The sequence below is a fragment of the Eretmochelys imbricata genome, chromosome 18 (genome assembly GCF_965152235.1).
Source record: "Eretmochelys imbricata isolate rEreImb1 chromosome 18, rEreImb1.hap1, whole genome shotgun sequence".
In the NCBI taxonomy this organism is placed as follows: domain Eukaryota; kingdom Metazoa; phylum Chordata; order Testudines; family Cheloniidae; genus Eretmochelys; species Eretmochelys imbricata.
In genome coordinates this window covers 16,652,910-16,669,214 of record NC_135589.1, presented here as the reverse complement: position 1 = coordinate 16,669,214, position 16,305 = coordinate 16,652,910, and the positions used below count along the sequence as shown (strand labels likewise).

Genomic DNA, 16,305 nt, shown 5'->3' with positions numbered 1-16,305 from the left:
GAATGGGTTGCGCTGGTACCCCGAAAGGTGAATGGGATTGGGATGAGTGGGGTGGGGTGGGGGACCCTGGGAGGGGAATAGGATTGGAATGAGTGGGGTGGGGTGGTACCCTGAGAGGGGATTGGGATGAGTGGGGTGGGGTGGAGGACCCTGGGAGGGGAATGGGATTGGGATTGGGATGAGGGGAGTGGGGGTGGGGGAGCCTGGGAGGGGAATGGGATTGGGATGGGTGGGGGACCCTGGGAGGGGAATGGGATTGGGATGACTGGGGTGGACTGGGACCCTGAAAGGGGATTGGGATGAGTGAGGTGGGGTGGGGGAGCCTGGGAGGGGAATGGGTTTGGGATGAGTGGGGTGGGGTGGGATCCTGAAAGGGGATTGGGATGAGTGTGGTGGGGTGGGGGACCCTGGGATGGGAATGGGATTGGGATGAGTGGGGTGGGCTGGGACCCTGAAAGGGGATTGGGATGAGTGGGGTTGGCTGGGACCCTGAAAGGGGATTGGGATGAGTGGGGTGGGGTGGGGGACCCTGGGAGGGGAATAGGATTGGGATGAGTGGGGTGGGGTGGGGGAGCCTGAGAGGGGAATGGGATTGGGATGGGTGGGGGAGCCTGGGAGGGGAATGGGATTGGGATGAGTGGGGTGGGCTGGGACCCTGAAAGGGGATTGGGATGAGTGGGGTTGGCTGGGACCCTGAAAGGGGATTGGGATGAGTGGGGTGGGGTGGGGGACCCTGGGAGGGGAATAGGATTGGGATGAGTGGGGTGGGGTGGGGGAGCCTGAGAGGGGAATGGGATTGGGATGGGTGGGGGACCCTGGGAGGGGAATGGGATTGGGATGAGTGGGGTGGGCTGGGACCCTGAAAGGGGATTGGGATGAGTGGGGTGGGGTGGGGGAGCCTGGGAGGGGAATGGGATTGGGATGAGTGGGGTGGGGTGGGATCCTGAAAGGGGATTGGGATGAGTGGGGTGGGGTGGGGGACCCTGGGAGGGGAATAGGATTGGGATGAGTGGGGTGGGGTGGGACGGGGCCCTGGGAGGCGATGGGGCTGGGGTGCGGCGGGGCAGCTAGCGGGCGAGATGCCGAGATCCCCTGGGGGCAGGGAGCGGGAGGGGACCCTAGGATGGGATTGGGGGATATGGGACCAGCAGCTGGTGGGAGTGAGGGATGGGACCCTGGAGGGGAGCAGCCAGGGGGTGGGGCCCTGGGTGGGCGGGGGCGAGGCCCCGGTTCCTCCCCCCCCCCCCTCCCAGACCCCGGGCTGGGTTTAAAGCCGCCCCGCCCGCAGCCGGCCGGCCCGTGTCCTCGGCGCCCGCCCCCAGCATGGCTCAGCAGCGCTGCCGCTCCGTGCTCATCACCGGCTGCAGCCGGGGCATCGGGCTGGGGCTGGTGCGGGGGCTGGCGGCCGCCAGCCCCGCTCCCGACTGGGTGATCGCCACGTGCCGCTACCCGGAGAAGGCGCAGGTAAAACGGGAGGGGCCCTGCCGAGACACCCCCCTCCCCCGGGGCCAGCTCGCCTGGCCGGTCCCGGGGGTGTTCGCGCACGTGCACCGGGGCCTTCTGCAGCCCAGGGAGACAGCCCTGGGGCAGAGGGGCTGGAACTAGGGGTGCGGGGGGGGGCTGCTGCTGCACCCCCTGACTTGAAGTGGGGTTTCCATCATATCCAGGGTTTACAGTTTGGTTCAATGGCTCTCAGCACCCCCCCCCCCCAGTATACAAATTGTCCCAGCACCCCTGCCGGGGGTGGGGTGGGGGGCTCTCTGTTCCCCATGGGGCTCCGGGGTGTGGATCAGGGCAAAACCCAAGGATCAGTCCTGGGGGGGAGAAGTTCCGTGTTTGCCGCGTCCCTGGTGCGGCACAAGTCCTCTTCTAAACGATCAACCTGCTGGGAAACTGGCTATACTCCCTAAGGAGTGGGTGGGTGGGTTTGGTTTTTTAAACTTTCTGCTTGATATCTAACTCCGAGGTGGGTCGGGATCGTACAAAAGCTCCCATTTATGCATTGGGGAGCTACTGACTTGATTAGTGCTTGTAACACTCCACCTTTCCTGGGCACAAGACTCAGACGTAATTAACGAGGCATTCCGAGGGCTCTTGTACATTCCAGAGCTGAGGCCAGAGCTCCTTTCTTAGCCGGAAGGCACATCTGGAAAGCAGTCTACTTATACAGCTGCCCCATCTCAAACCTCCCTCAAAGTCACTAACCTTGTTCCCTCATTCACTCAAGGCTGGATAGGTAAATTCCTGCTAACTGTCCCTGATTCCTGAAAGCCTCCTCAACCAGTACTAGTCTCCTGGATCTCTTCTGTTGCACTGATTCCCTTGCCTTTTGTGTGATGTGATTTTTGCTCCGCTAGAAAAAGAGTTTATTGCCTTGGTGTATTTCAGTCTTGCTTCATGTCTATATGTCAGTGTTATTTTTGTTTTTTTAATCCCTCTTTCCTTCAGGTTGGGATCAGCTCACTTATCACTACCCAAATGGATTCATTTGTAGACTTAAATCTGTATTCTTGAAACCTTCTCAGCCAATTCATTAGATTCCTCTGCCCCCCTTTCAATTGGCATTCCTATTACAATGTTGTGGATATAGACTTGACTTCTTTGCCCAGGCACTCTCCAGACTTCATTTGTTGCAAGTGATTACTAATCGTAGCTTTGAGGTATCTAACTTGCAAGTGGGGTAATAATTTGTGGCCTACCCTGTTTTCACAGAAGGGGGAGGGGGGAACCATTCTGGTGGAAACTTCACAGCGTATCTCTCTGGTCTGCCCTTGCCTTTTGGAATAAGTCCTTGAACCTGCTAATTGCAAGGTCAAATTCTGCCCTTGGCTGACTTCAGAGAATGTCTGGTGTGTGCCTTTCTGCATTCTTCATGCATATAAAATGATGGGGTCTAAATTAGCGGTTACCACTCAAGAAAGATCTTGGAGTCATTGTGGAGAGTTCTCTAAAAAAAAATCTGCTCAATATGCAGCAGCAGTCAGAAAAGCAAACAGAATGTTGGGAATCATTAAGGGATAGATAAGAAGACAGAAAATATCATATTGCCTCTATATAAATCCATGTACATCCACATCTTGAATACTGTGTGCAGATGTGGTCGCCCCATCTCAAAAAAGATATATTGGAATTGGAGAAGGTTCAGCAAAGGGCAAAATGATTAGGGGTATGGAGCAGCTTCCGTATGAGGAGAGATTAATAAGACTGGGACTTTTCAGCTTGGAAAAGAGATGACTAAGGGGGAGATATGATGGAGATCTCTCAAATCATGACTGGTGTGGAGAAAGTAAATAAGGAAGTGTTATTTACTCCTCCTCAAACACAAGAACTCGGTGGCACCCAATGAAATTGATAGGCTGCAGGTTTCAAACAAAGGAAGTATTCACACAACGCACAGTCAACCTGTGGAACTCTTTGCCAGAGGATGTTGCAAAGACAAAGACTATAACAGCGTTCAAAAAAGTACTAGATAAATTCATGCAGGCTAGGTCCATCAATAGCTATTAGCCAGGATGAGCAGGGATGGTGTCCCTAGCCCCTGTTTGCCAGAAGCTGGAAATGAGTGACAGTGAATGGATTAGTTGATGATTACCTGTTCATTTTCTCTGGGGCACCTGGCATTGGCCACTATCTGAAGACCAGATACTGGGCTAGATGGACTTTTGTTCTGACCCAGTATGGCCATTCTTATGATATGCCCTCTTGAGAGGGTTGATAGGGCATTAACTTGGGAGATGGGGCTTCAATTCCTGGCTTTTCCCCAAATTTCCTTTGTGACCTTGGGCACAGGGATGCGGGAGAGGTAGAGGAGGAGATCTGTGCAGCTTCTGAGCAGTTTTGATTGGCTTCCTAGGAGGCAGGAAGGAACAGCTGACACCAGGCAGTGGGCCACTTGGAAGGCCCTTGCAGGCTGGATGGATCTGGCACACAAGCCACCGGTTGAAGCACAATGCTCTGAGCATTACATCAATACAAATAATAAATATTCTCTCAAGATGGCTTGAAATTAACACTCCTTCCCCCTAGCGAGGGGTGTTGCTAAAAGGTGGCTTCTGAAACCCTACGGAGGAGGGGAAAACAGAAGTTACACGTTACAGAAATTAAGAGAACAATGTTGCCTGCACTAAGCATTCAAAAATCCTGAGTGGGGCCCCTGAAAATCTCAAGACTTTGAAACCTTGTTTTGAATGAGAAGGTAGATGGCACGGCAGCACCTGCAAGGTGTCTTGTCTGAGCTCTTCTTTTCCGGCAGCCCTGAGAGCTAGAAACTCCCTTTTTTCCAACGAAAGGAGAGATTCTCCTGACTTCAGCAGCTGGGGCCTTAAACACCAAACTTGGCAAAACTCATGATAACATCATGGCTTGGCAACAGTATTTGTGTTAACTTTTTGAATGCCAGATATGAGCTCTTATTAAGTAAGTGTGAGCAGAAAAGCAATACTATTCATCGTCTCTTCCTTACTCCCCACTCAAATATCCCGGAGCTCAACTTCTTTTAGTAAAGCAGGAGCTGGAAGTGTTCAAAGCTTCAACCAACAAGATGTTAGAGCCTGCCCCTCCAAAGGCTTTTTTACTTCACTTCAACCTGGCTATAAATAGGAGCCATGTGCTCTTCTTTGTACCCATGGAGTAGATCTATGGGAAAAGTCATGTTTATCCAGTTCAGGAACTTCCCCCCGCCCCCCCCCCCCAAAAAAAAAAAAAAAAAAACCACCTAGGGCCTGATTCTCCACTGTTCTGCACCTTGTGTAGCCTTACGGTTGAAAAGTGGATGTAAAAAAGCTAACCAGACTAGAATGGACTGATCCTAGTGTCCTCTCCTGAGCTGGACGATGAACTTGTGTGGAAATGTCTGAAAGGCCTCCCTAATCTGGACTTGTAAAAATCCAATTACAGGAGACCTGAGTTGCTTCCAGAACGCACCTGAAAAGGTGGAAAAGAAGCTGCTACTGGCTTTTAAAAGCCTGTCTTGTGGACTTAAATATTTTGCTTGATCTTCTTGTAACCCTCCCCTCTGTAGGCTCACTGCCAGCACACACCCAGAGGTACTTCTCCTCCAGTGACCTGGGAACACATTGGATCCCTCCACCCAACCCTCCCAGCTACAGAAGGCAGCAAATGTCTTTCTTTCCTGTAACTTGCTGACCCCTGGGATAATTGAGAACAGTTGAAGACTTTTATATGTGAGTCTCTGCCGGCTTAGACTGATTTGTGCTGAATAAATCCTAGATGTTGTCTACAGAGTGTGCATAGCAAATGGACTTCTGAGGATAGAGAGCCTGCAGGCAGTCTATTACCCCTTCTCTTAGGAGTACAATACCCCACTTCAGCATGGATTTGTCTGATTCGGAACTGTTCAATGTATTTTTTTAAACTACCTGCCCATTGCCCTAGTTACGTGAGCAATAGAAATGGCTACAGATCTCTCACCAAATCAATCCTGAATTCCAGCTCACTCATTCAGGATTAACAAAACACTTGTGCTGTTCTGGAAAACATGAGCGAGCAGTTAATGGTCAGTTAAGCATGCCCTGAAAGCCAATGGACCTTGGTTTGTTGGAACTCCTCCTATTCTACCCTCCTCAAAACCTGGGGTTCAAAGTTAAGGACCCTGCACAGAGAATGTCCTGGTGGGAGTCCCTCACGTGCAAATAGGCTTGGCAGAATTTAATTTTTTATTATTATTTTGATGGACGATACTTAAAAAATAACTATTTTCTTATTTTTACCTATTTAAACTTTCATGGTTGTGGGAAACAATGGGAGGGTGTCGTACAACAATTATTTAATCAACATTGAGATTCACAAAGTTAAAGCTTTGTAACTGTCAAAAGACAAGTTGTCAAGATACAAAATATCCTCATTTCAGAGTGTTTTAAATTCTCAAGCAGCCTATTTCTTTACCTATCTGTAAACTCCAATTAAGGGAAACAATTGGTCTCTCCACAGTGAAAGTTCTATTTTTAAATAATAAATGTCAATAAATTTCACCCTTCCAAGCCTACATATAAACCAGGGGTCTGCTGACTCAGTCAGGCGCCATAGCTGGTGAGTTGTTGCACAAGGTGATTCTTGGCTAGCTAGATCCGTAATCAGCAAGGATGGAGGGATCTCCAACTTGAAGACATGCATGATCCTTCCAGACCACTCTGAATATAGGACACTTCTCTTTCTAATTAGGTTCCCACATTCAAAGCTAGTCCTTCTACTATGGTCCCCTCTCCTGCAGTGTGTCCCTATGTGATAGCACATTTATCACTAGAAGAACTCCCGTCCAGGGAAAAGTGAAGGGAGGGACAGTGGAGGGCTATCACTCTGGCTTTGCAATAGCAGATGCTGGTGCTTAACAGTTCCCTTTGGTCACTGCAGCCTGTAGCGAACTAGGAAACTGGACTGTTCCTTTTACATAAAAACTTTGGCAGATGAAGAACTCTGTAGCCAGCAGGACCCACTAAACAAAATGAAGAGTCAACTCTTTTCTGGGACACTGAAATATCTCAGACGAACACAAAGTCTCTAAGACAAAAGCTACGTTCTGGAAGGCTTTGTAACTTGTTACATTTTGTGGTGGAAAATTAACCACGTGTTGTGTTTGAAATCAGAAATGCCTGAGGAACTTTATTCAAGTATACGTATACAGGGAGAGTCAGCCATAGCAGCTCTGTGTAAGCAGAAAATACAGGAGTTAATGTAGCTGAACACCACAATTTGTTAAGCACACTTCCTTTAACAGCATTTTCCCTTATTTGGCATATAGTACAGGCTCTAATAGTAGTTTTCCTTATTTGGGATATAGCAAAACAAGCTTTTCCTGTTATTGACAGGTTGTTCTTTGCGGTTAGTGAGTCTTTCCTAATTTCTAGCTGTTAGGGTTACATTTCCTCAGCTGTTCTGTTGCAGCTGCCCCACAGTGGAATTTTCCTCAGCCTCTACTTATGCTTTTACACATACAGTTAGCTTGACCAAAGTTTTAGGCCTACTTAGAAGTTTAGTCCTACTGGATTTTTTCCCCACAGATAGCTAGCACCAGCTTGTTTAACACAGGCCACTAAACTGCCATCAGACGGCAGCAACTCAGTGTCTCTGGCGAGAATAAGAATTGCTTAAAGAATTGCCTGTAAATCGAGCTTGCGCTCTTTCTTTCTTTCTTTCTTTCTTTCTTTCTTTCTTTCTTTCTTTCTTTCTTTCTTTCTTTCTATATAATATTTAAAAGCGCTCCCAGAGAAGCTGTATTGTAATGTAGAATAACTATCAGGGGTTCTCAAACTTCATTGCACTGTGAGCCCCTTCTGACAACAAAAATCACTTCACGACCCCAGGATGGGGGACCGAAGCCTGAACCTGCCCAAGGCCCACTGCCCTGGGTGGAGGGGCCACAGCCTGAGCCCCACCGCTCTGGGCGGGTGGGTGTGTGGCAAAGCTGAATCTCAAGGGCTGCAGCCTCAGGCAGGGGGCCCGCAACCTGAGTCCTGCCACCCAGGCCCGAAGCCTGAGGGCTTCGGCCTCGGGCTTCGGCCCTGGGCGACCCCATTCAAAGGGGGTCACAACCCGCTTTGGGGTACCAACCCACAGTTTGAGAACCGCTGGAGAGGTATTTGGAGGCTGGGACTGCCCAAGAAACTTGTTTAAATACACTTGTGCAATCACTGCAAACACACTTTCATGGACAGTGCAGCCCTATTAAATACCTGAACACCCCTCTTCAGAGAATATCTTTCCTCATACACTTGTATGGTGTTCTTAATTGAGGAGTCCAGCATATTTACTCTGAGCCCGTTATTAGGGGGTTCATTACAGGTGCATGTAAATAGTCTCAGGGCCCTACCATCAACGAAACCCTAACCCTGCCCCATGACCCCTTAAACCCTGCCCGCGTGTCACTGGAAGTCCCACCCTATGGGGATATTACTTCCGGGGTCAAGGCGGCCACGTGGCCAGAAGCAAGGTGTGACATGTGACCGCTCTAAGAACTCCTCCCACCTCCCTCTACCAATCAGGAGGGGTTTCAGCCACATAGGACCGCCCCGAGAGCAGATTTGACCAAAATAGGGCAGGTTCTGGGATGGGGTGAACCACCCAGAAGAGGGTCAAGTGACCCCTCTAAGAACTCCTCTGAGGACCCTCTGCCAATCAGAGCACAGCACCATCACCCCATAAGTCCTGGCGCCAGGCAGAAGAGGCCATCTCTTACCAAGAATGCGTGTTTTAGAACTTTTGGAAACATGGACTCCTTTACCACCCCCGTGAGGACTTCGGACTTTGTTTTAGCCCCGAGAGTCTTTGACCATCCGTGGAGAAAGCGCTACATCAGCAACAGTTCTGAGTAGGAGGCAGGAGAGACCGAGGGGAGCCCTTTGGCCCAGCCATTGATGGATATGCCGGAACCTGAACCTGCAACCCAACCGCTTGTGAGACACCCCAATGAGCATGGTGGCCTCTTGTTGTCCACCCCCCTGGAGGAGGAAGGCGAACGCAGCTCGGGGGAGTCACCGGCGGACAAGGTGAATGGAAAAGATGTTGCTCAGGTAAATGAATGATTAAGAAGTGATGGATGAGCATGGGGTGTAATGGGTTAGGAACCAGGGGTTGTGTAAATCTAAAAACAAGCAGTGGGAACTTACACTTGTTTCTTGTCTGAAAATCTCTCAACAGCTAGATGACGCCTTTCTAGAGGACCTGGAGGTCCTGGACAGCGTCGCATTAAGCAGCGAAGATGAACCAGGCCCACCTTGTTTTTGCTCAACACCGATACAAATTGTTGAAGAGGACTCCAAGAATGTGGCTATGAGGAGTTTAGGAGGAGGCTTGGCATGGAACTGACTGAGCCAGTGCCACGTCGTGAGCGTAAAGAAGCCATGCGGACTATTGTACGCGTTGCTGTCTATGCTGTCCTTAACCACTGTCTCAGGAAAAAGCTTTTTGAAGATTGTGAGGGCTGTGTCATAGACGCACCAGTCCAATGTCGCCATGACTGTGTGACTTGGACTTCAGTGGATATAAACTGCAAGCTCCAGGGCCTGTGTGCAGAGCTGGGTTTGGAAAGCTTATTAAACACTGTTATTGCCAAAGGTTATGCTGTGCAATGTCTGTGCCTCACCCAAGAACATTTAGCACAAGGGGTGACCTTGATAAATGCTGCGCAATTCAGTGGCGATCCTGACCGTGTTCTAAAGAAAATGACCAAACCGGAAGATGCCTGCTTACAGCTTTATATTGACCATCTGGTCTGCACAAAAAGTTACAGAACCCTGCTTAAGAAAAAGACTATTTATAAGAAATCTAAAAGGATTAAGTTGGAGAATGGTGAGGGGACAAACATGCGATATAAAACTCTAGGGGTTCTGAATATGTGCAAAAACACACACAGGCATCTTCCGGTTTGGCCATTTTCTGTGACACAGCCCTCACAATCTTCAAAAAGCAGTGGTTAAGGACAGCATAAACAGCAAAGCGTACAATAGTCCGCATGGCTTTTTTTTTCGCTCGCAATATGGCAGTGGCTCAGTTAGTTTCATGCCAAGCCTCCTCCTCCTAAACAAGCTGCTACTTGCTATCAGTCTGATTAGTGATTGAATCAAACAGAACTGACCCTCTTGTTGGCAGCCTCAGGGTGGTGAGCGATGGAAAAAGCCATGGAGACTTCAGTTCCCTCCACAGACATCTTGAGGTGACCCTTACAGATAAGGCACAAGGCTTGTCGGCTGGGAACCTTGCCTCGATATTCCTCTTGAACTCCTAAACAAGACTTGGGCCTTTGGTATCATCCTGGCACTTTTCACAGATGGTGAATTCCACAGACTTTTGTGACCACTCACTGTCACTGGGTTGTGTTTATTTTAACAAGTTCGAGTTAAGATACCGTCAGCTGCGCCTACTCCAGGGTCAGTCGTGACTTAGGCAAAGCCAGGATCAGTGGTGTTGCCTCCACCCCAGATTGAAATGTAACAAGTTACAAAGCCTTCCAGAATGTAGCTTTTGTCTTAGAGACTTTGTGTCTGTCTGAGAGAGACATTTCAGTGTCCCAGAAAAGATTTGACTCTTCATTTTGTTTAGTGGGTCCTGCTGGCTACAGAGTTCTTCTTCTGCCAAAGTTTTTACGTAAAAGGAACAGTCCAGTTTCCTAGTTCGCTACAGGCTGCAGTGACCAAAGGGAATTGTTAAGCACCAGCATCTGCTATTGCAAAGCCAGAGTGATAGCCCTCCACTGTCCCTCCCTTCACTTTTCCCCGGACGGGAGTTCTTCTAGTGATAAATGTGCTATCACATAGGGACACACTGCAGGAGAGGGGACCATAGTAGAAGGATTAGCTTTGAATGTGGGAACCTAATTAGAAAGAGAAGTGTCCTATATTCAGAGTGGTCTTGAAGGATCATGCATATCTTCAAGTTGGAGATCCCTCCATCCTTGCTGATTACGGATCTAGCTAGCCAAGAATCACCTTGTGCAACAACTCACCAGCTATGGCGCCTGACTGAGTCAGCAGACCCCTGGTTTATATGTAGGCTTGGAAGGGTGAAATTTATTGACATTTATTATTTAAAAATAGAAATAGAAAATCATATCCTTACTAATAGCTACACTGTATTGTATGGGCTTCCTGAGCAGTCTCTAGGCAGAGCTTAGCATTCTGAGCCCACCCTGGGGGGAGCACCATGTGGCAGGTTTCACCCATCCTGTTGGTTTCATTTGGCTAGGATTTACACCCTGCTTTGGGGCCTAGCAGGGACAGTGTTCCCCCAGGATCTATCAACCTGAATCTGACACTGCCTAGTGGCAGCTAGGTTACCATTGCAATTGTGTTCCTGCTAAAAGTTAGTGACTCCTTCTTGTTTCCCTAGACAGTTAAACTTCAGTCTTTAATTTCACTGTGAATGTCTTGTGGAGAACAACTGAACTGTAGTGCATGGAACTGAAAAGAATTCAGTCTCGAGTCTTGCACAATAAAAAAAACTTCCCAGTGATTGCCCTTCTACCGTCTCAAACATCAAATGCTCCTTAAGCTAGTGCTGCTTTTCTGGGCTGCTGCCAGCTGAGGTACCCTAATCGTAAATGACTAAACACCTTATTTTATAATGGGGGGGAGGGGTGTGTGACTCAGGAGCTGACCCCCTGAGTGGGAAGCGGTGTAATGTCTGTCCAGCAACTGCATGCAATAGAAGTCACAATATCCTGCTATCAGAAGCCCATCGCAGGATGGGGCTCACCAGTGGTGTTCCATCTGATGGCTAGACTGGCTGCATACACGCTCTGCATGCTAGCCTAATGGAGAGCCTGAGCGGGGTGCCCTCTTGGTGTGGGGCTGCTAGCAGCTTTACTAAGTGAGTCACTAAGAGCTTGATTTCTCAGAGATGGCCTGTGCCTTCACTCCCATGGAAGCTAACTAGACCGGAGTGCTCCACATTCCTGAAAACTGAGCCATAACCACAGGCAGACGAGACCACAACTCGCTTTTTCCTTCTGTTTCTAGGAACTCCAGCAGCTCAGCAAGCAGCATAGCCACATCAAACTACTCCAGCTTGGTGAGTGAAAGGGCCTCCTAACAAACTGAACCATGTGTTACCATAGCAAGGTTGGGTTCCTTTTGAGACATGGGAGTGGAAGATCAGAAGTCATGTCTCTTCACAAATAACGTAAAGCCACTCCCCAGATCTCTGGTACTGTACAGGTTTCTTATAACTCTCTTGTGTGAGAGTCTGGTTCCTTCTAGTGTTTGAGAAATGGTCCATGCTAATACTTGGCTTTCAGGGTTCATTTACTTGTCTGTCACAGGCTGTATACATTTAACTGAAACTCACTGTTTCTGAGATCAATTTTGACATCTGACTACTACCTATTGAAGAGAACTCCTCTTTCCCCTGTGTCCCCCCCCCCCCCCCCCCACACACTAAAGCACGCCAACTTATTGTCAGTCTCTCACTAGAGTGGGACTGAGGCGAAACTCCACATTCAAACAACCTCAGAGTTTGGATCCACACTTTGTCTGGATCTCATCTCTATGTAGAATGGCTTGCGGGGGTGGTGGTGGTGGGGGAACCCAAACTCTCAGCTCCTTCTCTCTCCTTTAGCTTGTATTTGATCACACTGTACTAGTCCTGGTGCTGGATTGAGATCATACGTCCTCTTCGTACCCTGATCTTGATGTGACAAACATGAAATTGTGGTGCACTCAGCCCCTTCTGGGCATGAAGAAAAACTGAGCCTAATCAAGCAAGAGGACTGGCCATGCACGACCAGATGTGTATCAAACTGGGGTGAGGAAGCCCTTATTTCCCACCTTCATTAAAGGGAAGACACGTGGTACAACATAGACCATGTAACATTCCTCTTGCCTAAATGTTCTGCCCATGCTTGTTTCAGTGGGACTTAAATTTCTACCACGTGTATTTTCTACACCTATCCTGAGCCAGACTGATGCACTGGCTTTGCATTTCCAGCCCATACTGGACACACAGACTCTCACTGTCCTACAGAATTCACTTCATTGCTGGTGTTTCCTTTCCTCCCTGTGGCAGATGTGGTCTGTGAAAACAGCATAAAGAAAGTAGTCAAGGAAGTGGAAGAGATCTTAGGAGACAAAGGGCTGAACTGCCTCATTAACAATGCTGGTATCAATGTGGTTGCTTCCCTGGAAGAAGTGACTGCTGAAACAATGCTCACCATTTATGAAACCAACACAGTTGCTCAGTTGATGGTCACTAAGGTAAGACCGGGACATGGGTTTACTTTGTGAAAGAGACTAAAAAGGCTCTGTCCTTTCTGTGCTGCCCATATAAGTCGTCTTGAGCCCCACCTATGCCTCTTTACATTGTACAAGCCTGGTGAGTCTTCCAGAGACAAGCTAATGCTTAACTGCATGGTCACTGGCTAATGCTGATTCTCAAAGCTCTTAAACTAGTCTGGAGAGAGGTCAGTTAGGTAAGTAGGCCAGTCTCAACCCTAGCCCGGAGTGTGTCACACTCCACATAAAGTTTGACCATGCCCTCTGGTTTGAGTAATGAACAGTACGTGGTGGACTCCTCAAAGCCAGCTTCTAGCCTTTCTGTGGAATGCAAATCTCCCTGTCTTGTGGGACAAGAGTACTTTGTGTCTCTTCGGCAGTACATAGTGCCAGGACCTGAGCAGACTCTGGGACTGTAAATAAGCAAAGGATTAAATTGAGAAGCCGCTTGCTTCATATGAATGATAGGTCTGTGGTGGTTCTAAAGTCAGCATAAATCAGTAGCTAGCTCTGCAGAGGGTCTACTAGTCTGTTAGTAGCATAACACTGTCACGGCTGTATTGCTCTGTGCTCTTAACAGAAGAGTGTGTTTAATCCCAAATTGGTCTTGGTCAGGCTGAGACTGAAATTTTAAGTTTAAATCAAATGAACCCTCTTTCTCTTGCAGGCCTTTCTTCCCCTTCTGAGGAAGGCAGCCCAGTTGAGCACCGGTATGGGTTGTCACCGAGCAGCCATTATCAATATGTCATCGCTTGCTGCCTCCATGCAACTGGTCACGGCAAATGAGATGTTCCTCAAAGTCTATCCCTATAGAATAGCGAAGGTGGGTGTCTTCCAACGCTGTGCTCAATTGAAACCAGGCAATGCTCTGAGCTAAGGGGGATCCTAAACTGGTAACTATCTTAGAAATAGTGGTTAATTCGATATGCTGTATAAGATGACTTTACTAGGTAAAGACTTGCTAGTCAATATAAAATAAGACTAGAGAGAGCTGTTGTAGTCCTCCTTTCTGCACAAAGCTCTCTTTTACCGCAAACGTCTCCATCAAGAATATGGAACACGCTGTCCTTAACTAACCACTACACAATCCAGGTAAGTGCCTTGTCAATAGTCCTTCTAAATTCACCCAGCATTCTTCAGAGAGCTCCCTAGACTTATGACATACCTATTCCCGTAGTGCAAGGCGTCAGCAAGGTGGTCAATATTAAACTGATTGCAAGGAGTGGAAGTCTCTCAAGTTGACACTAATCACAGTAAATGGATTTTTAACATCTACACATCCAGGGACTGTGATTGATCTGGTATTGGTTTCTGTTATCCAAGGATGGATTTAATATAATACTGGCTGCTTGGGTTAAATGACATAAATGTCCCTTATGGCAGACATTCTTCCTCCTCCTTCCTCCCCTCTCCTGCAACAACATGCCCTTCTCAACTCCTAAGGTGCTAGGACCTTGCTGCTTTAGAACTAAATGGAACATTATCTGTTTCTTCAGACACTCAATACAACCATGACTGCTCCATTAAACTCATCTAGGTATCCTGTAGGCTGGGAGGGAAGGAAGAGGTTACCTTTTCTTTCTCTTTGGTCTTAAATGCTTGGATGGAAGTGTCTTGTAAATATTCTTAGTTCAAGGGTTCTGAAAGGCTGTATCTATATACTCACAGGCCCCCAACCTACTATATAAATACAGCCTTTCAGAACCCTTGAACTAAGAATAATTACAAGACTCTTCCATGTGAGTGTCAAACTGTACTTCCAGATCCGTCAGAACTTGACCAAAAGATTGGCACCTGATTCTCCTCTCACTTGCACCAATCTAGCTCCATTGACTTTTTTGGCCAGCTCTTGATTGGCATCTTCTAGGTGAGAGGAAACTGAAGTCCAGTGTCTGAAGTACATCTTCTGGATGTGACCTTTCTACAGCTACCTGACTCATCAAGTGGGGGGTGGGGGTGGAAGCAAGGTACTAACTGGGTGGCCTTCCTTCCAGACCTCAAAGTTGATATGTGAAACTGACCTACTGATACCATCTTCACTCTTCTAGACTGCACTGAATATGATCACCAGGTGTCTTGCTGCAGACTTGAAAGTGGATGGTATCCTTTGTATTTCTCTGCACCCAGGCTGGATTCAAACTGACATGGGAGGAGACATGGTTAGTGATGTCACGACACTCTCTTTATTTTTTTAAGTAGGACCAACCTTGTATTTCAACACCTTAAAATATGCTGGCTTTCTAGTTCATTCTTACAATACACTAATTGTAACTGTTGAAGGCCCTGAAGAGCCAGTTGCCTTAACACATCTCATTAGCTAGGAAACTATATTAAGTGCAACGTTAAGGAAGCTCTTTCACACCCTTAAGTAGAATTCTGTTGCTTGCCTTTCCCCAAGGATACTCCTAATAATTCTTTAATCTTGATCCTCCTAGGCTCCCTTGCAGATACAAGAAGCTATCCCAGGTATCCTCTCAGTTCTGGCTAATCTCAGTGAAAAAGACAACGGCTCCTTTCTAGACGGGCAAGGGGGAACACTACCATGGTAACCCACACCATGGACTACAGGATGAGATTGCCAACCAATATTTAACTTCTGGCATTAATGTTTTCATCCAGATCTTTGACTATTTCAACTAGTATATTTAAAAAAAAAATCTGTTATCCAACATGTACAGATATTTTGAAGTTTTCAGCTCTGTTATGTAATGGTATTGCTATGTTCAAATAACCTCTGCAAACCCTGAGAAGGAAACGGGACATGGGGAATGATATCTTTTAGCAAACACTCCAATTTACCAAAATTACAGCTAAGGGGGTGGGGATTATTCCTACTGGATCCCAAAACCAAATCCGTAATAAGACCTACTCTATGGGTAAGAGTTGCAGGTGAGACCGTTCCATTCAGTGGAGTTGGGCCTGTTTACAGCAGGTAAAGGGGTTGTTACAGTCCTTGCTCCAAGCTGGAGGGACATGTCTGGATGGCTCCTGCAGGCTGAACCATTCTGGTGACTCTTGTACTGTAAATCAGTTTAGCAGGTCAGGGCTGTTCAGGTGGGTAAAGACTGAAGCTTTAACCCTGGCCACTGCACTTCTGGAGATGTGTCCCCCTGGTCATGGCACAAGACACTTGTTTCCTTCCTTGCTGTGACCAATCCCCTGGTCCATGTAGGGGTGGGGTTTGCACGTTTGACTCCTAGATTGTCTTTAATAAAAGCTGCTTTTGTCTAAGCAAAAACCACTTGTTTACTGAACTACTTCAGAGGCTCTCTACTGGACCTAGCTTAGGAGTCTGGGCCTCTGGCTCAAGGTGCATGAGATCAAAATTCCAGCTGAAAGGCATTGCTCTCTGCCCAGTGCTACTTGAGGGTGGCTGTTAGAGGCTGGCTCAGTTCACTGGTAGTGCCCAAAACATGGAGAGCAACTAATTCTTGGGTACAAAATATTACCCGTAGCTGGGATAGAGCAGAGATCTCTGAATGCTGACTGAGGTAAGGGTGGAAGCAAAGACTTGTTGCAGGGACTACGACTTTTTTTTTTTTTTTTTTTTTAAGTTTTTCTTTAAAACAGTACTTGCTGAGGTACT

At 47.8% G+C, this 16,305-nt stretch overlaps 1 protein-coding gene across 1 annotated transcript; it reads left to right on the top strand.

Annotated features, from left to right (window-relative positions):
* Positions 1–1,323: 1,323 nt before the first annotated feature.
* LOC144276909 (C-signal-like) lies at positions 1,324–15,930 on the top strand. Its single transcript, XM_077837350.1, has 6 exons — positions 1,324–1,464; positions 11,469–11,520; positions 12,514–12,701; positions 13,387–13,542; positions 14,768–14,878; positions 15,155–15,930. Exons 1-6 carry the CDS (start codon positions 1,324–1,326, stop codon positions 15,266–15,268), a joined length of 762 nt encoding a protein of 253 aa, XP_077693476.1. The 3' UTR covers positions 15,269–15,930.
* The last annotated feature ends 375 nt before the right edge of the window (positions 15,931–16,305 follow it).